General features: G+C 34.9%; 1 protein-coding gene across 2 annotated transcripts in view; it reads left to right on the top strand.

The window, feature by feature from the left end:
• LOC132203307 (furin-like protease 1) overlaps positions 1-23786 on the top strand; it is a 189719-nt gene that overhangs the window by 148541 nt on the left and 17392 nt on the right. For both annotated transcript variants that reach the window (XM_059630979.1, XM_059630989.1), the window contains exons 3-4: positions 1423-1524; positions 15433-15561. In XM_059630979.1, coding sequence (XP_059486962.1) covers positions 1423-1524; positions 15433-15561 — 231 coding nt within the window. The remainder of the gene's footprint in view (positions 1-1422; positions 1525-15432; positions 15562-23786) is intronic.

Genomic DNA, 23786 nt, shown 5'->3' with positions numbered 1-23786 from the left:
TCATAACTTTGCGAAACGGGATTTTAAAGAACGGTATGCATTTGCGTCGATTGCCGCGAATAAAAGTATAAACTCGTTGCAGCATGCTGAAATTTGATTTGGCCAATCCGCTTCTTTTCTTGAAAGTACTGCACATCAACACACGGGACGAACGAATGCGAGGCACGGCTTATCCCCGAGCAGCATTTCCTCTTCGCATTCCAATTTCTTTGCGACGGATTGAAGGAACTCTTTCTTTGGAATAAGTCTATTTTATGGCGGCGTGCTGCTCCAGATAAGGACGGTGAACCGCTGCTGCTCGCAATCATTCTCTTTGAAAACAGACGCAATTTCTCAACTCAAAGTAGTACCCGTAGAAACGCGTGGAGGCAAATTATACTCAATTTAACTTACAAGTACAAATATTATGATATATATATAGTAAAAAATAAATGCAAAATAAAACTTAAAAAGGATAAAACAACTTGAAACAGTGTCAGACAATTTTGGTGAAGCGAAAATATTTTGACTTTGATTTTATTTCTACATTATTAACGCTTCATTAATTTTCATATAGTTTAATTTATTTAAGTAACAATAAATCGATAATTTAGGAATATTGTAAGATTAATTTGATGCCAGTTAATAATCAGAACGAACAAATTTAACTTTCAACACACGTTCTTAAAATTTAGCACCATCGCGCTTGTGTACTTTCTTGTAAGTTTTTGCCAGTTCAATTGTTTTCTGATTATTTTCTGGCATCTTATTCGTCTTTCAATACTCCTAAATTATTATACATAATTCATTGAAACTTTTATAAAAGTTAAGTTTTTTTAAACTAGCAAAGCGTTTATATTTTTGACGTTGGTTTTTCACTGTCGAATCTGAAAAATACTAATATTTTTAATTTTAATATTAAAAATAAAATATCCTTATTTATTTTACAACCATTAAAATTTTATTTGCAAAATGTGAATTACCTTGCAACAGAAATGTCGGAATACAAACAATTAAACAATTAATAATTGGATATTAATTGATCTACATATAAATCTAAGTAAACTGAGCAAAACCATTCATTACATAAAATATTAGACTTTTATCTTTAATGAAAAAATAGCTAATTTTTTTTCTAACAATTGCGTACAATTTTCACCAACCAGGAAAATCTGCATCTATGTATAAATATACAGAAAATAAGCAAAAAAAATTACTACTCGCTCTCTGGGACAAGATCAAAGCGACTGGCTAAGCAAACACGTCACGTGGGGCCCCTGCTAGGTATGCATTCGGTGCGGCCGGGCGACTCGTTGCATATACATTTCCATCCAACTTTAATCAAGGGGCTCTTTTTCTCTCCACAGAGCAGCTCGGTCCGATTTGTCTCAATTATCGACGTTCGACTTCTTGTCACTCACGGCGTGTCGTGTGTTCTTGCAGGTGATCCGGGCGCAGCAGCAGCGAGCCAAATCGAGACAGAAACGTGACCTGCGACCCACAGTGCAGCTCAACGACTTCTACTGGAAGGAAATGTGGTACCTGGTAAGTAATTTGCTCAATTTAATTCACCTTCCTCGCAACTTGCGTTGGCGTGATTGTGTTTCCGAAACAAACAAAAATGGCACCAAAACAAACTGAATTCTTATAAATTTATTTCAATTATTAATATTGGAAGGTTTCCTTTACTCTGATATGCCAAAAAATTTATTCCATAATTTTGTAAAAATTCGCCGAAATAACTCAAAAATATCTCCAAAAAATTCCAGAAGGGAAAAAAATAAAAAAAAAATCTTTAAAAAATAATTGTTTGTGGCCAATCATTGCCACGGTCCTAAACATATCTAAATTTTCTCCCTAATTTTTTTAAATAAATTTTAATATTGTTGATTATAAACTAATTAATAATGAGTTGCACCACTTCTTTTAGATTTTTATCCAATTTTAGAGAGAAAAAAACACACATGAATTGGTTTCTGTTTTTTGGGCTTGACCAAAACCAGGAATAAACCTATTTTTCATCCCTTCTCCCCACCGGTGTTTGTTTGCTGGCGATTAATTTATTCGCCTTATCTCTAATCGATTGCCAGTAAAATCTTGAGCACTCTTTGCTTTTGCCTTTGCGGAAAAATGCTGCATAAAAATGTTACGAGCTATAAATTGAGCTGCGTCGGCGGCCCCTCTTCTTTATTGAGGTTATATTTCGCAATCAAGATGGGCAGGAATCGAGTGCATGTCCCGACAGATTTTATGCTCCCCTCCCGTTTTATTTAATAAAAGAAGAGCTCTCTCGACGATGCACTTACCTATTTCGCTGGCCCCACAGAAAGAGGGATTAATTTCGTTCCAACTTGGTGCTACAGATCTTTATGAACGTCGTTAGTTGGCAACATCTTGCTGAGCATTAAAATTTTCCTGCAGCTTACTTGCAATGTCCCTTAATAGTTTTATCAGATAGAATATTGTTAATGACAATTATATTTTATTCATCTTGAGAAGAGAGAGTTTTGCAATCTGATGCATCTCATATAATCGGAGGAAAACGTTAAATTAGATTTTTTTTTAATTTGCAGGAAAATTCATTCATACAATGGATCTGTGTAAAATTGTGTCATTCTGATTTCTTATAAATATAGAGTATTTAATTTTTTAAATATTTTATGTCTGGATCGTTTATGAACTTTTTACGGAATTATAATTTTAATGCTAACAATTAAAAATACTTCATAAAAATTGAATTAGACGTTAGAAGCAAATAATTGTTTTTATTTTTGCAAGAAAACTTTTGGATTTCAGTTCCTTGTCGTGTATGAAAATCAGCGCCGTAATAAATTTCAAAACAAAAATGAAAGTAAACATATTTTGTTCTGTCGGCGAATTCATTCATTAGAAAAAAGAGTTTCTAAAACAAAATAAATGAAAAATTCTTGCAAATATAAACATTTTATGAATAAAATTCTGCGTGGTTTTTGGTAGCAGTGTGCATAAAGCAATGTAAAAGGAAAACTTTCAAAGAGGAGTCGATTTATAAAATTACCAGATTCCACAAACACGGACCAAAAGAGGAAAATAATAACTCTCTGCGGAAAACATTTTTCATTTGTTTATTTAAAAACAGGACAAATAAAAAAAGGAAAATTTTAGCACTCCGGTCTCGGACATGCCGAAAAACGAACTTGTTATTATTATTTTTTTCTATATTTCTCTGATCACAATATCCACGAGCGATTTCAATTTTTTGCCACTCGCAGTAATTGAACTGCCCGTCAAAGCGGATCAATACATTCCGACCACGGGCTGTGACAAACTCGCCTGCGTTCCCAAGTAATCCCCGGCGCCAAGCGAAACTTTAATTGGCACCAACACATTTGGTATTTATGTCAACGCAAGCAACTTACGCGGCTGTAACGCATATTTGATCCAGAGAGGTACAATCGAATCGCACACACACTGCAAACATACTGTGAAACGCAAACAATTGAGAAACTGCCGTGATTGTGGTTGGGTTGAGCAACGGTCAATATTTATCAGCTTGTAACTCAACCATTGATTTTGTGCATATCGGTGCATAAATTGTGTTAATTCCATTAAAGATTGACAGAAAAGTAAAAGTAAAAGGTCCCTTTAAAAAAAATAGACTTGAGGTTCAAATCTTGAAAAGAATTATGATTGTGCCAAGTAACTCGTTTTCAGGCAAAAACGCATCCTTAGGTATATGAGTGAAACAAAATAAAAGGCCTTAAATTTTTAAACATTCATTCACATTTGCAGGGAATTAATAAAATTTCAATTCAAAGTTTACCATAAGAAATAATATAAAAAAGCATAATTAATTTTTATTAAATATAAGTATTTTGGTTACATTTTTTAAAATTGGCTCATTAAAATCTTATTATTTATTTTTTGAACCTTTTATTCCATCAATGAAACATAAAACTAATTAAAGTATAGTAGACTATATATTTTTAAATTAATTAGAATTCGTTGCATGATTATCGAGATTTTCTAATTGTGTTTGCATTTCAAACAAAAATATAATTTTTAGAGTGAATACTCCTATGACTCGGAAGAATTAGATATAAAACATATAATTGTCTTTACTCCTTGAGACGTCTCATCCTTTATGATGACATTGATATAATAGTATTTAATAAATTTATTTCAAGTTAATTGTAGTCCTCTTACTTATATTAAAAACATCTATTAAATCTGCAAGAAAGCTAAAAATATCTCTGGACTTGATTAATAGTACGAATGAGCAAAATTAAAGAATGTAAATATCGCAATGAATCAAGCGCTAAGAATTTCTAACACCTTTTTCATTGTAATTATTTATGTTAGCATAATTCTAAAACACGCATCTTTTTTATTTAAATGCACTACAAAATACAAAGTTGTACCGGACTTCAGTATTAAATTTAATGCATTCAATCGATTTAATGAAATCATAGAGCTAATTTTATTTCTATACAAAAAAAATATTATTTGCCACATATTTAGCAAATTTTAAACTTCATTTCTATTTTTAGCTTCTTTCCTTTGATACGATTCTGAAACGTTTTGCAAGATCTTTTGTCGGAATTCACATTAAAATAGCATCAACTGGGTTATCAACGTGCCAAATCAACGTGTCGCAATTCCAGCGGCGCCCGCAGGCTGTTTGGCGTGACAACTCTTTCGCCTGAGCCTAATTCAAATTCCGCCAGCCAGCGATAAATGGGCACGTGTGTGCCGGGGTGTGATTGTATCGCGTTGGAAAAAAACCGAGCTAGTCGAATATAAGGGCTGTCACATTCAGCCGCGGGCCCAAAGTGTCGAAGAGGCTTTTCAAAGCTGCACACACACGCGAGAATCGTCGTGTTGTCCGCCGAGGGTGTCGCAAGTGACATTTTTGAAATATCCTCCCGCATGCAAATAACGAGCTTGGCATTTGCCACTCTAATTGCTCGACTCCCTTCTCTTTTGCACATTTTTCTCTTCCTTTTCGAGTTCCGCTGCACGGGCGTCGTGCTAATGAGGAAATATTGTTGCCCGCTGCACAAATGACCTTTTTTAATGTTTTTCGTTTTCATTTAAATAAAAAGTAAGCCTTTGCATTCATTTATCAACTCTTTCAACGGCTTTGTACTTTTGAAATGATATTTTTATTTGTCGCTCTCTTTCCCAGGTGGAATACTAAACAGATAGAAAAAATAAAAATATAATACACAGTGCATTTTGTTTGCGCCACTTTATTTGCGGTCTAGAGAGTTGCAAAAATGCATATATAAAGCAGAAAATTTTCATCCCACTATGAAATGCGCTTTTTATATTTATGCCTAAAATCCGCAGAGAAATTCAACGTGCTGGAATTCTGAAACTGAGACAAAATTTAAATCATAATTTTATTTAAATTCCTAATTTTAATTCTCAATCAAAACTTCTGATAAATAAATTAACTCATTTTAAAGTTTGAACTGAAAACAGTTTGAATTTAAAAAAAAAAGCAGACCTAGTACACTGAAATTCACATCTCTATAGCTCTGACAAAAGACTGCACATTTTATTTTGTGTTTTTTGACAAATTCAGCTTTTATCAAGATTGAGAATATCCTATCCAGCAGCTATCCAGCAGGTGTCTCTTTTGTTGAATAAAATGTTTCACTTTATTTTATTTTTGCACAAAACCGTGCGCTGAACAAAAGAGAGTAATGGAGGAGATTCGCACACGCCATTACGGCTGCAGCTATTTGTTTGAATTCGCGCACGTATTTAATGCGCGACTCGTTAAGTAAGCAAGTAAAAACACGCCAGCATTCGTTTTATTACGGCAGGAGGAGGGTGTAAAATACATGTCGTAAAACAGCGCCGCGCGTATATCATTAAGGATCGAAAGAGGACCGCGCGGTGTAATGCACGCGTAATGACCATAAATGAGATGGATCTGAAAAGAAACGGCTGCTGATATCGGGCGGCTCATTTCTGGTATCGCCGGGGAATAACAAGCGCAATCGACTAATGATTATATTTAATGACGTGCAGTGGGGGCGTCTAATTAAAGACGGCCGGCGATTGATCTGATGTGATATTCCGACCGAGTGGAACGGCAACTAATGGAAAAAAGGCCTTCAGATTATTTTCACGGGGTTCGCAGAAAGATCGAAAAATGAGATGGGCACGTGGGAATTGTGGAGCTGGTCCCGAATTGAAGAAAGATATAAGAGGCAAGATTTTTTCAACTGAATTAAAGAGAAAGAATTAAGTTTTATCCATTTTTTTTTCTTTTTAACTCCAATTATTAGAAATTTTGTATGGTGGTTTTTTTTTCATTTTAAACATTTTTTTAACCTAAAATTATTAGCAAAAATTGTGCAATAGTCGAAAATTAGTAAAATAAAAAGTTTTTAAAACCTCGTAAGTTTTGAAATACTCCAGAAATTGTAATTTCACGGGATTTTCAAAAATACAAAATTATGAAAATGAGATAAAATAAATCAATGATTTTTTTTATCTATTTCCTTTAATCATGGAAAATAATTTTTTGAAAAATGTTACAATTTTAATTTTGAGCATCAAAAGTTTCATGTAATCTGAGCTTTTTTCTGAATATTTATTGCATTTCAGACAAATAGTTTTAAGGATTTACATTTTTGCCTTAAAGCAAAAATAAAGCCAGGTTTGGATTTTTTGAATCGTTATTGATCCTTTAAATCCAGGAAAATTTCACTGGAGGAAATTTGGTAGATTTGAAATTTGACCCGGAATCGAGTCCAATTCCATATAATTATTATGTGATTACATGTGCTTAGAAATAGGCTGGATATAGCGAGGCTCGCAAGCTAAATTGCAAACAATCCTACGCGTGGATAGTCCGAAGTGGGCGAGTTAACGTCACCGCTGATAAGGGAGATCAAACGTAAGCTGGCTGGGGTGTTGTTTTTGCTGCTCGCCACATCGGCCTGGACGGCTGTTTTCATTAGTTCGCCGGCGCGTATTGTCTTGGGAACGGTGTGTGCGAGAGAGGAACTGTAATTAAATAGCCGCCGTGCTGTCTCGAGGAATATGTTCGACCACAAAGCAATTTTTATCGTCGGGGGAGCTTCTCGGCGGCAGAGAGCGCCGGGAATTGGCGCGGCCCAGCAGGATCGTGTTCACGTCGGAATGCGTCCGAATTATAATTTTTGAAGGGCCGTCCGTGCAAATATATTATACTCGCTCTTGAGAATAACGAGAGGGTAATTAACAAGGAAAGAGGCTTTTAGCGAGCTGAATTTGATATTGTGTGCTCTCAAAACCGGAATTTTGCAACTCTTAAAGCTTTTTCAAAAAAACCTTGACACCAAATATGAAACAAAAGCAAGTTTTCAGCTTCATTTTGATAACAGAATTTCAAAGTGACCAGCTTTTGAAGAGTTTTTTGTTTCTGTTTTATAGATACATTAAATTTAACTAATTGAAAAAATGTACATGTATGGAGGGGGGGGGAATTAAATATTTGACAAAACAGCACATTCCTTTACAAAGGATTTTGCAAAAAATTTCTGGGTCAAAAAGACTTAAAACCATCACGGTGATTGATTCCCTCAGGCCTAAATGCATGCATAAGAGACAAGTTTTTTTCGGAAATATTTCACCGTCCTTACTTTATCAGAGGACGAAAGTCAAATTTTGTATTATTATGTCCTACAATATAATCAAAAAATTAAAACAAAGCTCCCAGTATTAAAATAAAGACTAAGGGCTTTCGGTGGTTGGCAGGAACGAAGATTCCGTAGTTAAATATATTAAAATTCTCTTTCGTTTTCTATCATTTACTACCTGGTGAGGAAAGGGTGCAATTAATTCAGTCAATAAAATTCTATTTAAACTTTAACTCTGATATTTAATAGCAATTTAAAACTATAAACATTAAAACTGTAAGTAGGTATTTTATGTACGGATCGGAATTAAAATTTTTCCTTCAAAATTCGCATCGACTATTTTGCCAATTTTCGGATTGATTCGTCCCACCTGAATGTCTGCTTCTGGCACATGAATTTATGCGAGTATTGAATAAACCCAACCATTTTCTTAACATTTAATTTTTAGTTCTGGATTTCAAAAGTTAACAAGTTTTAAACGAGGCTGTTATTATTGTAATATTTGATCCTTTGATCGCATCTCACGGTTAGAATGTTTGCAAGGAAAAATATGCCACTTTCAAAGTGCTCGTCCCAATATTAGCTACAAACACAAACCGCAGCAAGCATGCGATTTAGCAAACTTTTTATCGAGCGCTTTTCATTACGGAGGAGCTGTGTATTCACGACTTACTGCAAAACCTATGCAATATGCATCTGAAGTTTTTTTGCGCACAACTTTGTTTTGATATTTTCATCCATCTTCGTCTCGGCAATAATGTTTCTGCTACTCGGAAAAGCGGGGATTAAAAATTCTTTGACGTTACAAATCATTGGAAAACAGAAAAGCGCAAGCATAGTTTTGTTTGCATCTTTTTTCAAAAGTATAGAATGGAAAAGCTGCAATTACTTGGCAGATTATACAAGGGATTCTGTTCTTTTTCTATACAAGAAATTTAATATAATGGAACTAATTTCACATTCAAAGGACATACTTTGATACACATGGAATATTGTTTCACTTCTGCAATAGAAGATGAAAAATAACGAGTGATGGAGAATTTGCTGGCTACAAAGTATTATTAGATCCGAGAAATCGTAATATTCTGTTAAAAAATTAATTTTTTAAGAGTATTTTTATTGTGATTTTAAGACTTTTTAAATGGAATCATTCAAAGAGAAACTTAATTTATGAATTAATGTTGTTTTAATACTTACAACGAATATTGAATATTCATCGTGTCTGTGAATATAAGATATTACTGACAAAAGTTGTAGATGATGAAGTTAAAATTTTTAATATTTTATCTTACGTGAATGCTCTGCAAATTTAATTATAAAAAATTAAGCACTTTTTTTAAAGTCTTGACATTGTTTTACAGATTTTTTAACTTTAGGTTTAAAACATAACTTATTTTTATTTCATTTAAAAAATTTTAATGAAAAAAATACAAAATTTTAATATTTTTATTAGTATATATATATATTTAAATTTAAAATTTATCAATTCTTCAATATATGCAACAAAATATTATTTAACTATTATGTCGCATTAATATTTTGGAACTTTTCTGTCGTGGAGTGTATCAATGTCGTGAAATATGAAGCTCATAATGTGCACCACTATATCAAGTCGAGTCAACTTTGGCAGGCGTCTGCTGTCAGTGCAAAAGATCAAGCAAGTCTCAGGGCCTTATAGTTGACAATAAGCCGGCGCGCCCTTTATTAAAAATTGGCCCGCGGCACCCTTCGATAATATCGCATTCTTGCACCCGCATTGTATTATCCCAAAGGGAGAAAGACAACAATGTGGCGCCGCAATCAATATAGAGCGGAAGGCCGGGCGTATAATAAACAAAGTGTCAAGCAGCGTGGATGGATGTGTCGCAACTAATTAACCGTGTCGGGTGATATCACTTTTAATGAGAAGGAAAGCTGCGCCGTCGCACCTCAGCCTAATTAGGCAGGTCTTCCTTTTTGTCTCTCTTGATAAAATAAATAAATAATGCTCTTGATTGTAAAATCATGACTGTGAGACGATGGATTGCAAAATACAATTCCTTCCTCGATTCAACACAGGGTTTCAATAACAAATTTTGTGTCTTGGTTTTTGAAAATAATCGCATAATGAAGAATAATGAAGCTGCAACAGGCGCCCACATCAGAATTAATTCAAATACACTCGAATTTTCTTAAAATACAATAACCAGGTTGCATGGCGCACTGCAATTTTGTAAATTTGAGTCGAAAAAATAAAGAATAAATTGGATCTAGAAATTCATTAATTTAAAATGTAAAATTAAAAAAAAAACTTTTTTGTTTAAGTAAACTTTGTCCAAGCACCTTTTTCTCCATATAATATTAAAATAATAATAAATGGGATCATTTATCACTGTTTTGATAATTCTTCTTGTCTGCCCTAACTTTAAAAACTAAAAAAAAATGTACAACAACCGATTCAAACAGTTTTTGGAAAATGATTCTGTTATACCAAAAGCTGTAAGTTTCCAATATCACCAATTATCATACTTGAAGAAAGGACAGAATATATCAAATCAAAGAAAAATACACAATTATGAATTTTTTTCACACAAATAGCAATCCAGTTTAAAGTTTTTGCTAAAATTTCTCAGATTTTTATGAGTTGTAGGATCAATTTTTTCCGAAATAAATTCGTAATTTATTTGCTGAATACATTTCTCTAGCAGCTGCTAGGTTCCAGCAAAATGGTAACTGGAGTGTGAAACAAGTATATGATCCGATTACCTGAGCGCTGAGTGCGTTTGAAAGATTCAACGGTGTGCTGGGTGTGCCAATAAACAGGTCGGAAAACACATTCCGCTGCAAAGAATCTGCGCATCGGTATCAACATGCAGAAACCGGAGGAGCGGAAAATAAAAACCCTTGACCGGAATTTCCGTGTCGTTTTTTCCTCCCCTTCATATTCTTATCACAGAAACCCTTTTAAACAGGCTCGGGCTGGTTCGGCGGCTGTGGTGAAAGCGGAAGAGGTGCTTGGGAGGCAAAGAGCGAGATAGGCGAAAAATATACGACTCGCGGCGCATAAATAGAGTAATCAGCCGGCGGATTTTGATGCGAATGAATGGGCTCGGCGGCACGAGAAAAAGCTAAATCTCATCAGCGGAGGAAATTACTTTTTCATGACGATGCAAAATTACCGCGGCGCGAAAAATATATAAAGTACGTGCTGCTGTAGGCGCGCACTTGCATTAGCCACCCTCGCTCCCACCCGCACCGTATAACGAGGGCACTAAATGTAAATGCATGTTGGCCATCATTTTTGCAACAGCCTGCCTGAATTACGATGTGCAACTGACGGATGCTTTGGTTCTCTGATCTGAACAACAGCGAGAAAGTTGTATGCAGTGGAGATCGATAAACAAAACAAAAATCATTTCAAACGTGAAAATTGCTGATTTCATAATTTTTAAATGTTTATTTTTTGTGATTCACGTTTGTGAAGGAGTTTTTTGATGCGAAATAATAATTGAATTGGATTGAATTTTGGATTTTTTTTAACAATGTCCAACTTCTTCAATAACCGGAATTGAAGATGTTAATAATTTCTTTAAAAAAATTTGTATAAATCTATTTTCATAATTTCTCTTTGTTCTAAACTTTAACGGTTAATCGGGTTTCAATACTCCTCTCGAAATTCAATTAGGCTCATCGCACATCACCTGTCCAAATTTAGATTTCAATTCCCAGATGGCATCAAGTGTCCGCTGTGAAGCACGTGTGCAATTCCCAGCGTATAATAATATTCGCTCAGTGAGTAAATCAGCCAAGGTGACTCGAGCAAAAGCGAGCGGTGAATCGCAGTCTGATTAGACACTTAATTTCCGCCACACGCGCAGTGAAATGGAATCCAACCTGTACAGTGATGCATAGTGTAGCGTTTGTTTGTTGATTCCCATTATTCGGCAGCTCGCATTGGCAGGCACAACAATGTAATTAGCCGCGGCACATGGCGAGACACACACTGCAAATACAAATAGGGCGAATTGTAATCAAGGGCAATCAGCTTCAATTAGCGAGCGATTCACGAACGTCTATTGCCGTGCATGTGGACGTCCATCGGTGCATCTCGAATGACGTGGCGTTTGTGGTTTTTGAATCAAAACACACGTTCCCTTTGCTCTGCGTTTATGTAAACCAATGAGCGATGAGGAGATCAATTCTAATACGGCGTCCCATAGAACCTTCATCAGAAAACTAGATGAAAATTAATTTAGCTTACAATTAAAGGTAATTTTTGACCATTTCAACTTTTCTGAAAACGGTTAATCGTTAATTCTAATATTTTATTACATACAGATATTTTGTGTAATAATTATTACACACAAATTAATTTTTATTGTGTCTGATATTCAAATGTAAAGGGTTATTATTTTGCAATAGTTAATGAATAATTGAAGAAAAAAATCAAATTGTAAAAAATTTAAATTTATTTTCATTTTAACGGGTAATCAACAAATATTATATTGCAATCAAAATATAAATTAACTATTCAATTTATTCCTTTATTTTCTATTCATTTTTATCTTATGTAATTATATATGGGAAGTGAGTTTTTTTTTAATTTTTAAGCAAATCAATATATTTTATGAGCCGTGCGTAGAGATTTCAATAAAGCGCAGCCGCCGTCAAATTCACGTCGGCTGCAATTCATCACACGGAAGGAGGAAGGCATTTTCCAATCCAACGCGAGCAGGAAACCACAGCGTTTCGCAACTAATTTCGCCTGATCCTCTCTCGCATGACGCTTCCCCAAAATTTCAATCTTGCAAATTGAAAACCACGCGCCAACGAATTCTAAAATTGAATTACTCAAAACTTGGAGGAAACTTTTCGCCGTAGAAATAAATTTCACATGCGTCATTTCTGAAACTTTTGCAAAATAATAAATACACACATCTCTCGGGAGAACGCGTTTCGCCTTCAGGTGATCGCGATAATTAGCCAAGTTTGAATCAAATTATGACACAGTGTCTCGATTGAGTTCAGCCGTTTCGCATTCAAAGCCGCGGGGATTCCAGTTTGGCTCCCAAACTGCTGCTTTCGACCAAATCAAATGAGTCGAATCGCAAAAAGCGCCGTGGGCGGTCGCCGAGCTACTTTGCATTTGCCCCTGTGCGCGAATCGATGCGTGCCGTGGCGAATATGTTATATTTCGTACATATAGAAATAAATTCAGAGCGATAAGCTCCAGTTTAATTACATTTTCGGCGCAAATAAATCCATCCAGCCAATTCGTGAGTGTCAAAATGTGACAGCCAAAGTTGGTTTGTTCAAAGGCTCGAAGCGAAAGTTGAAAAGTTTGAGAGATGAATTGGCCGGAGGAATTTCGACATTTCAAATACAATTGCGGATATGAAATAAAATAAATATCATTGTCAAAAGTTCTGAAATGTATTTAATTGGATTCAGTTTTGCAGAAATTTCCCTGATCAATTTGTTATAAAACATTTTACATAATTTGAAAAAAAAAATCAATTGCTCAATCCAGAATTTTGCTGCAACTACCAAAATGAATAAGATCCAATCACCACAGTGAAGATTTTCTAATATCCTTAAAAAAAAAGAATGATATTCCTTCCTATCTATTTTATTTTAATTCTTTATTATTGAATTTTTGCAATTCATTATGAATTGTTGGATAAACCGGCACCACTGCTAGCAAGAGTTTTGCCCCAAAATCAGTCGAATTTTATTGATAAAATATTTTACTTTGACGCAGAGATGGAATTTTTCCAAGAAATTAACCCCACAGTTCCTTTCTGCTGCTCTTGTGTGGCGCAAATTCTTGTGCAAGAGTGGTGGAGAGCGACGGCGTAGTTTAAACTTGAAAATAGACCTCTCTCTTTTCACTTTGGAACTTTTATCCTCCCTCGAACATATTGGGAAACGGCCTTTTCCTCTCTCAAGCTGATCTCTCTTTCTGCCGGGACTTTCCTGCTCTCCCATTCTTCTCGCAAAAGTTGGATTCGGAACTTTCTTCGAGGGCCCTATTTCGTTCCTACGGCAACGAATTCAACCATAATCCGACTTTGCAAGAGCTCATTATTTTTGTAGCGTAGGCAACGCAAACTGAAGGCAGAATAACACATTTCCACGTTCAACTCTGGAAACAAACATTAAATTAATTACATAATTTGTTATGCAGGCTTAATCTTCTGAAAATACGATACTATTCAACAAAATTGAGATCATTTTTAATCTCATGAAGAAGGTTGGAAATTTTAATAAATGTACGTAATAATATTTGAAAAAAAATCGTATTTCCCGTCTAGGAGACAATTTCTCCAAATATGAGAAAAAAGTATTCTCATGACACAGCAAATAATTTATAAAATTAATTACAAATCTCCTTTTCAACCTGAAAAATGTAATTTCGAGCTTTCTATTTTCAATTTTCGATAGATAAATTACTCCAAATTCTCATTAAGAATTTGTTAATTGATATATTAACTTTAAATTCAACAAATGTTTGAATTTGCTCAAATATCCCAGCCTCTCTTTTCTCGAATGCAAAAGTGTTTTCAGAGCAAATCTGGCTAATTTTTCATTTTCGCGTGGCCTTTTTTAATAAAGCGCACGTTAAGTCATCAGAGCGCGCGTAAAACGCATTCCAAATTAGATGAAAGCCTCGTCGGTCCGCTTTGCTTTGTCGGCTCCATTTCATTTTGCGCCAAATAAAAGCCTCGTTTCGCTAAACGTTGAACAAATTTTCCTCTACTCAGATATGAAAAAATCTAATTATAATAATTGAGGGAAAACGGTCTGGCCAGGGCGGATTTGCAGGCGATGATAGATAAAAGCTGAAAAGCACACAGGCCATGAGTCGATTCTCCATTTTTAATGAGCTTTGTTGACTGGCTGCAGCACTACTTTGGCCGTGCAAACAAAAGCTTGGGCTGCACAGGCTTCGATACGCTGCACTCTCTGCAGCAATAAACACACTCACAAACAAACTGCCCGCCCGCTTGGCAAACACCAATATCCAGCATCCAGCAGCAGCGACAACACACGACCCCGCCGTCTTCTTTAATGATGTTTATTGATCGACCCAGGGCGCGATTTTATTGCATTAGCAATAATCACACCTATTAACAAATTCTTCAGGAGAAGCTCAAGGATAGGAACGGACTGGTGCTATTTTATTTTGTCCGCAAAGACGTAATTTTAGCAAGTTTTGAATCTCAATCTCTTCAATAAAGGTCTCTTACTGCTGCCATCAAAAACTATCGATAGATTGTGGATTCAAGTAACGCCTGCGTTTGATGCCAAGTGAATTTATTTATATACTATAAAGAAATTTTTAAAATAATAATCAATAAATCAACAGTTACTTCTTTAAAATTTTCATTCAAAGCATAGAAAATTAATTAATTTAGTAAAAAGAATAAATTGATAATAACACCAAAAAAGAAATAACTTTAAATAAATTTTGTTATAATCTATTAATTTTAAATAAATACTTTGATTTTTATTTAAAATCAAATTTTATCATATTTCTGTAAAAAGCCTTGATAATAATTTTGATTTGCGTCAACCATCAGATTATATATCAAAACGCTTATTCAGTCCGTGTTTGGAAACTTCTCATCTTTTTACCAGCATTAAGAATGAAAGGGCATCACGCCCTCCTCCTCCGCCCTTTTTGATTCCTTTTTATTATCTCACACCGGCGGCTCTTAACTTCATCTGTCGGCGCTTCCTTTTTCTTCCGAGCGTGTTAAGAGCTTGTCGTTTACGCCCCGCCGTAAAAACGCACGATTATTTTTTAATTGGCGACCGACTTTGCGACTCACTGAGTGCTTTCTTGTTGCAGAATCGCGGCAAGGGCTTGGACATGAACGTGCAGCCCGCCTGGCAAGATGGCATCACTGGCAAAGGGGTGGTGGTGTCCATCTTGGACGACGGAATCGAGACAGACCACCCTGACCTCATTAGAAATTATGTGAGTATTGTTTTTCTTTTTTTACAAATAATTATATAATTTTTTTTTAATTGGTATAATTCAAATTGGTTATGAGAGGAAATATTTGCGATCTCAGAAATCGACATAAATTTTTTAAATTGAAGTGCAAAGAATATTAGCTATTATGAATCTCTTTACACCAAAAATTAAATTTTTCTGTAAAATCATCATAGCATAATATATATTTTTGACTAATTTTCGCTATTAAAATATGTTTATTTATTAGTCGTATTAACAAAGTTTTATAAATTTTCAAATTCCTGGGTAAAATATCCGAATAGAATTGCTTTATTGAAAGTAAATTAGTTTTAATTTGTTTTAACTTATAGAAAACTGACGACTATAATAATGGGAAGCATAATTTCTTTTTCAACCATTTTTAATTTTCATTTTCTGAAAACTTTTTTATGAAGGTTTTCTTTTAAGTGCGTTAGGCTTAAATAATGCTTACCAAAACCACAACCAAATATTTTTGTTTCTTCTTTATAAAAATATTCCCTTTTGCAAGACTAATATAAATGTAACAAAATTCATAAAAATTAGGCAACAAATTTTATTTTTTACGAGAATAAAAAACCACTCTACACTTTTGCAATCAACTGACGGCTTAATTCTTGTTCGACGAAGGGCAGATGAGTCTCGCTTCAGAAACTTTCCGGAGCCAATTTTAATTTTACGGCTGCGGCAGAAAATGGGCACGGCGGCACCGTCTATCTCTTCTCTTTCTCTCTGCGCGTGCCAGTTTTCAGCATCATTAGCGATTGCCTGGCGGAAAGTTTTATGTCCTTTTAAGCAGGTCGGCCGAGCATTATTTGCGAAGCTTCTCTCTCTCTCTACTTTCGCTGCTTATTGATCAGCAATTTGATGGTTCGTTCGCTGGCTGCAAATCCCATAATTCCACGATGTAAATTGGGGCATCAGAGGAGCGATTGCTCAAATTAATTAGGCGCCAACCCTAAGGTTGCCCCATTCTCTCTCTTTTATTGATTGAGCGACTTACTTATTTGCCCGTTGCTGCCGGCGCGAGTGATTCAATTTAATTGCCTCTCGGCCACGGACGGTTCCCTTTGAGAACTCCCAGCTGAATTTTCCACCCAGAATATTTATTCGGTTATATAAATTTATTATTCAAGTCCGAGAGCCGCGTATTTCATGCCTAATACACACGTGATTTGATATATGAAATGCGTATTTGTATATAAATATTTGAACGTATCAATTCGCGTCTGGATGGTTGCTTATGTTTATTTCCCTTCCGCCGGACGGATTATTTGCACTCGTCCAGTCGTGCATTATGGATTGCTTTGCAGAATGTGCATACGGAATGGCGAGCTTTGAATAAGCTTCATCTAATAACGCGAAGCACAAACATGAAGCTGAAGAGAAAATTTAAAGCAAATTGATGGTTTTGCTTGACGTTCACCACTTTTCATCAAGCGGTAGAAATTTGCGGCAGTATTTTTTTTTAATCCTTTTACTTGGGTACTCGAATCCATGGGAATGCAGCTTGCACGAGAAAAAGAAAAAAAAATATTTTACATGCAATGAGGAAAAGCAATAATCAGCAATAATCATAAATTTTCTTTCACTTTGTAATTGATAAATGAGAATATACATAATTTTATTAATAATATTTAATAAATAAAACAGATAACTTGTGACTTTTCTAAATAAATATTTTTCTTTTTTATTATTATTTTTCCTATTTTTTATATTATTTAAAAACAAATTTTAATTTAAATATTCTTTCGCTTTCCAGGTTAAATATTTTTACTGTTTGAACAGTTATTAGAAATTTCTCAACTGATTTTAGAATTTTATTTATATTACTGTTTTACTTGGAAGTTGAGAATTGATTTTGAAGTTGAAAATCAACAATCAAAGAAATGAAGGTTTTCTTAATATTATGAAATAAATTTCGCATTCATAAATAAAACGTTCGTCTTTACCAAGGAAAATAGTTTTTTCCAAGAAAAATGGTTTTTTCGGCAGTCTTGTTGGATAAATTGTTTTAAATATTACAAATTCAAAACAAAATTTGCATTGAAATAATTAGTTTGTTCTCAAAATTGTGCAAACATTAATCACGCTGTAATGATTAATCAAACCCCAGATAAAAAAAAACATGGACCTGTTTTTATTCATAATAATTGTTTTTAAATGTTGACCTTAACTCATTCTATTAAAATGGCTTTTTTTATTAATTTTTCATGATTTTTCTCTAACAAAAATGATAAATGCAAAAGCAATTTATTATAATGAATACCACTTTTATTAAAAATGGAGAACCACTGGAATATTCACAAAGGCAAAATTTTAATGACTTTTCGCAGTTTAAATTAATCATGGAGTTTGTAGTGCAGATCAGCGTGGATTCTCGAAGCGAGTTGTGCAACCGGTCGTGATGCGCGCCGCCAGCAGGAAATTCCACGTGTCTGGGTCACTCGGCACTTACTCATTTTTCTTGTGCACATTTGTGTGTTTGCAATTAAAGCCTCTCGCTCTCACAGGCCGTGCAAACACGAACCATTAAAAGCACTCGCGCGCTGCCATAGTTCACCCTTTTTATTTCCACGCTGCGCATGTCCTATATTTTTATATCGTTCTCGCAAACGAAAGAAATAAACAGGGCTGGCTGGCCACTGAAGCACGCTGCCGGTGCACTCGGCTCGTGCAATTAATGCACCCTTAATTGCCACTGCGAGGGCGCAAAAGCAAAACGCACAACCACTTTGCAGTTGGAAAAAGGCAGGCGACACTCGCCGCCAACTAAAAACAACTTTTCGATTCAGGCAGCTCCGGGATTAAAAGAGGCCACTTCTGCGAATGCATTATTAATTACTAAAAAAAAGCTCTGTTTTGTGTTTCTTCTACAAAGTTTTGATGGAAAACCAAATCCATTAGCCGTGTTTTCTAAGTGCAGTTTTCTTTTTCTAGTTCTGCTTTTACACAACTTTTAATTGAATAAATATATCCTAGTTTATTTTTCAATTTCAAACATTTAACATTTTCCTTTTTTGAGTTAATAAGTTTTTAGCAACTTAATTATTAATTTTTGTACTTGACTTGTAAAACCCTGCCTAAATTAATTCAAAATTGTATGAACTCGTTAAACAAGTAATATTTGCATAACTATTATGCATTTGTTGTTTATTATCAAATGCATTAGTAAGTAAAAAGAATTTTTGAGCTTTTGTGCACATTCTGATTTTCTTTAAAATTTTTTCATAGATTTCAGCATCCATTTCACGATTTTTATTTGACTTTGTAAGTAGTGGAGTCTCTTTCAGCAACATCAAGACTCACTTAGCATCGCCAAATTAACACTAGCTAGACTCGACCGACAAGTGCTGAACTCGAATTCCCAAGTGGCGCCTGCAAACTTTTGGCGCCGCTCGACCTTTCCGCCCCGTTCGCCACCGACCTCGGCCGAAACGGGGCGTTTGATGCAGTGCGGAATAATGAAATCCAAATTACACGACTGGCGCGGATAACAAAGCGCGGTGGTGGATTTTTAATTAAACACGTGACCCGTGTTTGTCCGCGCGAGCTCTCATTTGACAAAGCCAAAAACAACAACACTGGAAAATGCTGTTGGCAGTTGGGAAAAGAAAAAATAAAATTGCACGCGTGCGTCGTACGTGCTCTGCTCTTTTTATATAAATTAAAGCTCGCCTTTTAACAAAACTGCTCCAATTAGCAGATGAGAAACTTTTTCGCCGACAAAGTTTTTAATCTTAACTCGTGTGAAAATAAAAGAATCGCCCACTCTCTCTTCTTCTTCTCTTTTCTTGGTGCGTCGAAAAATTTGCTCGCTCGACAAAAGAGAACATGACGGGCGGCGCAGAGCGAGGGAATAGCTCTTCACGTCGCTCTCTCATTAGCCGGATGCGCGTGCTGCATACCTCGAAGGCGCCAAATTAATTCGAGACTTATCTCGCGCAGCCTGCCATAAAATTGTCAAGTTCGCGCGCTGCCTCGGAATAATTAGTTTGACGCGCGCGATCGCCATTAATTGTTGCGCGAAACTTTAAATTGGCTTTTGTCTGACTAGGCATTCTTGATGCCGTTGCAAAATTCCAATGTAATCATCGCTTGCAAGTAAAGCATCAATAAGGTTTAAAAGGTCGTTTTGTTAAATCTGTGCTTTATTGAAAGTATAAAAATTGTATAAATATAATTATTATTAATGAGGCAAGTTAATTAATGTTGATTGAAAGAAAATATTTAAATATATTATAATTTTTTGGCAGTTTTTTTTTATTAAAAACGTTTCTAGTTATTTGCACTATTTTTTAAAATTTCTTAAATTATTTTAATAAATATACAATTTATTGAATTAGATATAATAAAACAAAAAATACATTTAAATTGCCATGGATAGGAACAGAATGGAATACTTTATAACCAATAATCATCTCTCGTTCAGTCATTCTGTCATGTACATGAATCAATTAATTGCGAAATAAAATTAAATCCGACTTTTCCTCACACCAATACGATTTTTTTTTTTGCAGTTAATAATCTCTTAAAAAATCTCTTATTCTCCCAAAAATTGAGATTTCCATTGTATTAGGAGTCTGGATTATGTAATTCTAGATAATATAAAATGAAGAAAAAATTAATAACCAAACCTTAATTGCTATTTTGATAAGTAATTATCAATAAAATGGGAAGAATAAACAACATTTAACTTTTAATAAGTTGAAGAATTGGTTATCTTCAGATACAACTATTTTTTTTCAGGATTTCAATGGAAAAGTTCAAGCGAATGAATTTGAATTCCAGCTTCAAAGATTCCTGTTTTTGTGTGGAAAAAAAAATGATGGAATACATCTCTCAAAAAGGGGCTGAGAGTAATGAACAATATTAAACCCAACGCAAAATGAAGCAGCTTTTATACAGCAGGAGTTGGAGAAGGGCTCTGGAATTTTGTATTCATTCGTTTTTATTTCATTTCATATTTTTTGCTCGTAAAATTTCACGAGACTCAGCAGTAAAAAACAATGTAGCCATCAATTTGTTGTTCTTCGGCCATTAAAAATGAATTAGGAATTAGGCTTAGCCAGCAGAGCGTCGGCGGCAGCAGTTGAAATTATTATTAAAATTTACATGGGACCGTGGAAGGGGAGGAAAATAAATTACGCGAGACGAGGGGGATTTTTTTTGCCCGCGAAAGGGCGCGTGTGCATCGGGTACTACAAATTGAAAATTTATATCAGCAAGAAAAGAGAAAAGTTTGGTGCTCATTTATTTTATATATTCGCGTCGGCAACAACTTTTATCAAGTTGGAAGGTGCGATAATAAATAAGCGTGATGAAAAAGCGGGCGCCCGCCGGTGTCATGCACAATCTCCCGGCTGCTCAAAGGTGCCACCGCGCTTATTTAATTCGCCGCCGCCACCGCTTTTTGCGCTTAATTCTGTTGCAACTTTGAGAGATTTATGCGAGTGCGCTTGTCAGAAGGAGGATTATGATTTCAAGCGGCAGATCTCTTTGTCGACACAGTCGAGGTTTCCCTCTAAACCCATCAAATTGGCTTAAAAGTGAGCATGCAATGCAAACTTTGTTTGCAGGGCTGGAATTTCCTCTAAATAAAAGGAAAATTTTTGAAACTTTTTTTATAGTCATGTATTTTGCAAGAAATTTTTATTAGACCTTACAGAGCGCCAGCTTTTTAATCCAGAATTTACAGGACTGGCGGTCTAAAAGTCTCCAATTTCAATTAAACAGCCGCTGGAAAATTTGTTATTTAAGGAAATGGAATTATATTGTATCATTTAAGCTAGAACTGTTTTGCAAATTCTATTGAAATAAAATTAACGAGTTTAATTTTGTTTAATATTTCATATCGGCAACGATTTTCGAAGAAGAGCGAGCAATTTTAATAAAAAGCCTAATGTTTTAAAATAGGAAAATAAACATAATCATGCATCTGTTTCTATTAATTCAATATAATAAATAAATTCATCAAAATACAGCAGTACCTGAAGAAAAATCCACAACCTTTGGGCAGTTTGGTTTGAGCAAGTTGCGCTCGTTACAAATTGATTGTCAATCAGAATGAGAAATTTAATATCGCAACTGCTCGCAAAGTTTTTATAAATAAGTTAAATCGTTTCATTAATTAATATCCACTCTGGCAATGAGAGCAAATAGAACTGTTCAAAGGTGACTATGCAATATCACCACTGACGAGATGTAGCAAACTTTTGCAATTTATCTCTATTTAAATTAAATTACGTAACGTAACAAAATTTTCATTTTCTACCTGATGGCAAAAGCCAAAAGCATCCCATCCAATCTGTAATCAAATGATGTAATTTTCCAATGCTAATGCATCAGCGTTAAAACGCGGTAGCGATAATTTGGTTCATAATAAACCACAAAATATCATTGCTACATAAATGGCGAAACAAAAGCAAAAACTTGTTATTTTGACCATAAAAAATTATTTCCAAAAAGGAGTTGTAAAATTTTAATAATTGAACAAAAAGGCACCGCACATAGTAAATACTTCGCTAAAAATGCTGATATCAAGAAAGACCTCATCTGCTGCAGTGAGACAATTTTAACTATTTTTAATGAGGTATACAAAAATGAAATGTGAGAATATTGTTTTTGGTGAAATTACAGGACCTTTAGATTTTTTACGTCTCCGTTATGGTTGCGTAAACGCGAACGGACTCAATTTCATAATTATAGCGAAGCAAGCCTGCAAAAAGCAGACTTCGACATTGGTGCCGGCTAAAAGCAGAAGAAACAAGATCCGCTGCTCAGCTCTCTTCTTGCTTTATTTTTTAGGAAAAGTGCTGACGGCTTGTTTGCGAGCTGCCGAAGATTGTGATGACGAGATAATTCCATTTGCACCTCGCACACAGTCGATAACTCATCTTGAGCAAGAGAGAGATAAAGTAATCCATTAATTCGCGGAACACTCCTAATTTTTCCTTTCTCTGAAATATATCGACCGAAATTCGGCGGGAAGCAAATATAATGTGCATACGCGCGTGCAGCATCTCTCTGAAGCGAGGTGGAAGTTGCTTTAGACGCAATTTTCCATTCTTGCGGCGCCGAATGAGGAAGTCAATATTGAATATTCATGGCGGCTGCGAAATAACTGATGCGCGGTGCGAGACGCTCTCGCGAAAATAGGATTCCGCCTGTCTATTTTGTTGTGTAAACAACTCACATCGGTGAGAGAGATTTTCTGACGCACACAAACATTGAAATGGAACTCAAGTCGCAAAATTGCTTCGGAAATGGCATGTACAGGAGAAAATTGAAAACTCTCGCGAAATTTGAAATTTTCAAATAGTTTTTCGGAATTAAATATAAAATGCACAAATATTTATCATCTAACTCCAATTCATTTAATTGGTTGAATTAAATTAGTGAAAGATTGAATATTTTAGAGTAAGTTTGTGAATTATTTTTAACTTTAGATGGTCGAGATAAAATTGAATTATGATGTAAATTAAGACCATATATTTTTAGTGCATGTAATTTTAACAGTTACTCCTTCCAATTAGTTTCTACTCTCACAATCAGTATTAAAAAAAAATCAAATTTTGATAGAAAAAAATTATTTTTATAAAATTAATAATTATGGAAACTTACTATTCATTTTATATTTAAATTTGCAAGCTTAAATTTTCTAATAATTTTTTTCTTCTGTAAACTTTTTTTTATAAAAAAGTAATTTTAATGCGATAAAATTTACGTCTTCAAATATTTCAGTTCAATTATGTCCTAGATTTTCTAAATATAAGTGGAATTTACCATTGCAACCATGCTGAAGTTAAATTTAAAATTGCTTACTACACCTTTGATGCTTTGGACATTTGAATTTCGGCAAACTTTAACATCGTAACTGCCCCGAAATTCTTCTCTCTCATTTTGACACATTGAAACTTTGTCCCAAGTTGAAATTAAAATGTTTGTTTGGAAATTCCGTGTTCTCGCCCATAATTGTGAACATTCCATTCAATTTTCCGAGCTGGCTGGTACGCACAAAGCTTCTGTGCAAAGCCAAAAGTTCCTGTAGCAAACCCCGATCGTGCTCACACGGAGCGCACCAGTTTCACTCTCCAGCTTTCAACCCCCGCTAGCTGCGAGGCCCAAATCGTTGGTGCAGAAATGATGCGCCGCGGATTAATTTGCGACAAGTTGCAGGTCGGACAGTGAGAGGGATCGACAGAGGG

The sequence above is a fragment of the Neocloeon triangulifer genome, unplaced genomic scaffold (genome assembly GCF_031216515.1).
Source record: "Neocloeon triangulifer isolate White Clay Creek 2 clone unplaced genomic scaffold, ASM3121651v1 ptg000002l, whole genome shotgun sequence".
In the NCBI taxonomy this organism is placed as follows: Eukaryota; Metazoa; Arthropoda; class Insecta; order Ephemeroptera; family Baetidae; genus Neocloeon; species Neocloeon triangulifer.
This window is presented reverse-complemented; position numbering and strand designations above follow the sequence as displayed.